This window comes from Carex rostrata, chromosome 21 (assembly GCF_964058835.1).
Source record: "Carex rostrata chromosome 21, lpCarRost1.2, whole genome shotgun sequence".
NCBI classification, from domain to species: Eukaryota; Viridiplantae; Streptophyta; class Magnoliopsida; order Poales; family Cyperaceae; genus Carex; species Carex rostrata.
In genome coordinates, this window is record NC_135938.1 from 7,674,017 (window position 1) to 7,679,098 (window position 5,082).

Genomic DNA, 5,082 nt, shown 5'->3' on the forward strand with positions numbered 1-5,082 from the left:
CTGCTGCATTTGAGGCTGAGACTGATATACTTGATTGTAGTCAAACTGCATCTCTTGATTGTATAAAAGAGTTGGAACTCGGAAGAATGTCTATGTGAAACAGACTCAACAGAGTACGTAAACCATCAATATTTTGCACCGAGATTCTAGATCAGGAAGAGAAGGAAATAGCGAAAACAAGAAATTAAAATGGCAATTGTCAAAGGGTTGACAATGATTCTGACACAAGTGAAGTGATTGGTTTGAAATCTCAGGTTGATGTTATTCTCTTTTTACCTATCGACTTTGAAATCATGATATTCATATTCTACGAAAGTTAATTATTATTTTTTGAAGCAAAATTGCAGAGGGACGAGCCAGAGAATTGAGCAACGTCGTAAGTATAATTTACTTATCTCGGGAGTAAAAAGAAAAACGCGATTTTCCTTTTTCTGATTCTAATTTAATTTAAGGTTTCAAGTCCGAGAAAATTTTAGTTACGAACAAATTATGTTTTTTTAAGACAAGTGGCAAACATTGAATCAGACTATAATGAGACTCTTCTTTTATGGAACTAAACTTGGTAAATGAGACTACTTTGAAAGAAGCACATATTTTATCATCCAACTACATGGAATCAATTTGCTACCGAAATTGCACCGCCTCATTTCAATTACCATCTCAAATCCAATTAATGACATGAAAAGCTTCAAAAAAAAGTTTGAAACATACACATTTTGTAAAAAGAAGAAACTGATATTTTGGTTTAATTTGGGTACTTTTTGTTATAGTGATTTTAATTTAGACAGCTTGTTTATACCACCACTGGGCAGTACATTAATTGGTTGTGGTAATACAAATGCAAGATCAACTCAATCAACTCAATTATTTATAGATAAAAGCAATTTCCATCTGTTTGGTTAGGAAATAAACCTAATATATCATTATTTTAATTCTTTTGCTCTCTCACAATTAAATTTTTTTACATATTACGATAAATAAATTTCGAAGAAAAAAAATAGTTGGAATGAATGAGAAACATTACATTACTATTTTCGATCAGTTAACTCCAATAAAAAATGTCTCAGTAACAGTATTACACTAAATATCTCAGTAATGTCATTTGATAGTCCTGTTTTTCTTTGATTGTCCACCAATATCTCATAGTAGATTTGAATGAACATAACTAAATAATTATTTTTCAAATAGTGTTACTTTCCTAAATTTGGATTTTGAAACTACAATGAATCGAGCAAAGTTCATTAAGTGAAGTATGCAAATATATACTCCATTTCAATGTAAGTATATATGGAATTAATTTAAAAGAAGCGCATTTTTGATGATCCAACTACATTACATACTTTTTGCATGGAATCAATATGCTACCGAAATTGTTGAAATGCATTTTCTGCATCCCGCTATCATAAATTCTCTGCCAACGGGATCATTTTATTTCAGTTTATTTAAAAAAAATTATTAGTGCTCTTGAAAAATTTGGAACCTCCTTTTCTCATAAAAATAGTATGCTGGCCTCGTTTCTATTACGAAAAACACTCTGGAATGCTGATTTGTAATTTGAGTTAAATTTCATATTAAAATTAGAGTATTTTTTTAATTCTATAATTAGAATCAGAAGTTAGAGTATTGAAAAGTATAGTCGGAGTATTAAAAATTATAAGTTGGATTGTTTTTTTTTTTTTATCTAGTATCCAATTAGCTAATAAATTTGAACCCAGTTAGCTATTTATACCTAATTCGTTATGTTTTTTTCCTCGACGGATCAACCCCTGTTACCTTCTCAAATCCAATTAACTACATGAAAAACTACAGAAAACAATTGAAACATATGCATTCTGTGAAAAAAAAAGCAGAGAGAGAAACTGTAATTAATTTGATATTTTTATATAAGAAAATAGAGGAGGGATCCAATTACACTATTTTATGGTGACACATCTTGACACCATATTTTTATAAGTTATTTTTGCGATTTTAAAATTCAAATTGTCGATGCAAACCGTTCAACATGATGTCCATATTAAAATGTGTTTGGACACCAAATTTTACATTTTTTAGAAATTTATTACTGTTTATTTATTTTATTTTTAAATTGTTGTTTTTCAATGGTCCAAAATTGCTAAAAACAACAATTTTGTACATATCCTAATAAATACTAAAAAAATTCTAAAAAAATGTAAAATTTGGTCTCCGAGCACATTTTAATATGGAAATCATGTTGAACGGTTCAAATCGTCTGTTTGGATTTTAAAATCAGAAAAATAACTTATAAGAATATAGTGTCAAGATGTGTTACCATAAATTTATGTAATTGGATCCCTTCTCAAGAAAATAACCTCACAAATATAATTATTTATATATTTTATGATCAGAAGTTGAACGAGATGATGCTAATTTCTTATAACTTGTTATTCAATTTGTAAATGCAGATAAAATATGTGAGCCTTGAAATAAATAAGTATTACATTTTGCATGTGAAAACAAAATATATTCTGGTAAATGCTATTTTTAGATCAATTGTTACAAAATTGAGTGGTAAGAGATTTTTTTTCTCTAAATACCAAATTTACTCTTTCATAGCTCTCACTCTTAAATATCTTAATTAATACAAAAGTAAAATAAAAAAGTTCCTTCGGAGAAAAAAACAAAACATGTGTCAAACTTATATCTCCTTTCTCCCTTCCCGTATATTTCAAATTTCCTTTCTTCCTTCTTGTAAAATAGATGAATTTTAATTATTTTAATTTATCATTTAAAGTTAATTCGATAGATTTTAGAATTAATTTACAAATAGTCTTGATAAACTTAAGAACACTCTAGTTTTATTCATATTGTTGACAAACTAATATAACACAACACATTAATAAAATAAAATATAAACAACTCTTAACTTAAATAATAATATTATAGTTTTTGATCAAGTTATAAACTAAATCGTTACTTTTGATTTACTTTTAGATATTATATTATTCATTTCCAGCAGATATTATTTTCATATCTTATACATTGACCTTAATTAATTTACAAGAAATTCTATTAGAATTACCTCAGATATAATGATTATTTGACTTGAATAGATAAATTAAAATCATACTCTATATTTTTTTTTGTGAAAATTTTGGCAGAGATTACTAAATCGTAAGGAGAAATTAAATTCTCGATCTTTGAATAACCAACAATTAATTTTTTTTTTCCTAGTCATGCGACCTTTCTTTTCTCATACTCTATTTATAGTGTTGGGTTTGAATACAATTTGAATCGGATATAAAAACACTGATATCGTAATGGTATTTATACCATAATCAATTATTTTTCTTAAAACCATTCTCAATTCAATTTAATCCAATCCGAATCGGTTCTGAATTTTCTAAAAACAATTCTTTATTCAATCTAAGCGGATCCAAATCTGAAACCGGATCAGAAGTTCAGAACCCGGAAATCAGACAAGAGAGTAGAGACCAATAAATTCCAAATTCCCTTCTTAATCCGAACTCCAAAGACAGGTCACCCTCTCTTCCGCGCACATCCGCCGCGGAATAAAATCAGAATCAGATCACCTTTGCAATTATTAACAAACAAATGGGCTGGTCAGATCTGCCATCCGAACTGGTAATCGCGATCGCCGGAAACCTTACGGAAATCACCGACCATCTCCGTCTCCGCTCTGTCTGCTCCCATTGGCGTTCTTCCTTCCAATCCACCTCCCTCTGCCTCCCTCCGCAACTCCCCTGGCTAGCCCTCCCTTCCACCTCCTCCACCCATTTGTATTCCCTTTCCGAAGACCGCATCTACTCCAACCCTCTCCCCAGCATTGCTGACAACTCTAACCTCTTCGGATCTTCCTCGGGTTGGTTCCTCTCCGTAAGAGCCCGAAACTGTCACATCACCTTTTCTTTAATTAATCCCTTCACCGGAGCTTCGATTGGGCTCCCTTCTCCTGATCCATGTTCGTCATTGTCCTATGCGATGACGGATACCCTCATTTGGGACCGTTCTGACTCGGTGATTGTGGTCAAGTGCAGCACATCATCGCACCTATGTTACTGCCGGTTGGGTGAGGCGGCTTGGGCCTTGATTGAGTCTCAGCAGCATCGCATGGCCAGTAGCATCACTTTCTATGAAGGTAGATTTTACATTCTTCATCCTTACACTCACGAGATTGTTGTCTTGAATGGTGAAACGCTTGAGCAGGTCACTGTGATTCCTTATTTGAATTGTCATGTTGAGGCACACTTATTCGTATCATCGGGGGAATTGTTGCTTTTGGTTAAATCCATCTGGATGTATATTAATCCTGATAGATATTGGAAGTACAAGGTTCGACGCGCCAATCTGAATGATGAATTGGTGGAGTGGATTGAGGTCAATGATATTGGGGACCGTGCATTGTTTGTTGACAATCTTCATTGCTTCTCAGTCAAAGTCAGAGATAACAGCTTCCTGAGGCGAAATTGCATCTATTCAGCACGGTCGGACACCAGTGGTGATTCGAGAAATTCATTAATGACATATAGCATCTCTATTTTTGATCTGGGAACTAGAAAAGGGGGATTTCTCAAGGGTGCTTTGAGCAAGTTTCGTGCTGCTTCTTCGCGTGGTGTAGAATTACCGCCCTCTTGGGTTCTGCCGTCTCTCAGTTGAGGACGAGTGAGTATCCCCTCAGGTACTGAGTAGAATATAGCGGGTTCGTTTTGAGATTTGTGCTAGACTGAAACTGATAACTCAGATCCCATTCTCCCCAGTCAGGTTTTGGATAGAATACCTAAATAACTAATTTAAGTTTACCATAAATTCCCTTCTTAATCAGACAAAAGAAGCAACCTAGCAGCTTCTGCTATGGATTTTTCAAAAAAAAAAAAAAAACAAAAACAAAATCAGACAAAAGAAGTACCACGAATCGAAACCCTCCCTTCCGCTCTGACTCGGTGGTTGTGGCCACGTGCAGCACAAGACCATGTGTGTTTTACTGCCGGTTGGGTGAGGCAGCCTAGGTCTTGGTCGAATCTCAGCAGCATCACATGGCCAGTAGCATCACTTTCTATGAAGGTAGATTTTACATTCTTCAAGTTCACACATGCGAGATTGTTG

The 5,082-nt window shown here is 33.4% G+C and overlaps 1 protein-coding gene across 2 annotated transcripts; it reads left to right on the forward strand.

Moving 5' to 3' along the window:
• Nucleotides 1-3,561: 3,561 nt before the first annotated feature.
• LOC144573159 (F-box/kelch-repeat protein At1g64840-like) lies at nt 3,562-5,082 on the forward strand. 2 transcript variants are annotated; one of them, XM_078322866.1, is made up of 2 exons: nt 3,562-4,657; nt 4,940-5,082. In XM_078322866.1, the coding sequence occupies exon 1, from the start codon at nt 3,574-3,576 to the stop codon at nt 4,633-4,635; it is 1,062 nt and encodes a 353-aa protein (XP_078178992.1). In that variant the 5' UTR covers nt 3,562-3,573; the 3' UTR covers nt 4,636-4,657; nt 4,940-5,082. The 2 variants fall into 2 exon arrangements, with proteins under 2 accessions (XP_078178992.1, XP_078178993.1); XM_078322867.1 differs by lacking the exon at nt 4,940-5,082 and adding an exon at nt 4,741-4,903 and having other exon boundaries at nt 3,562-4,641.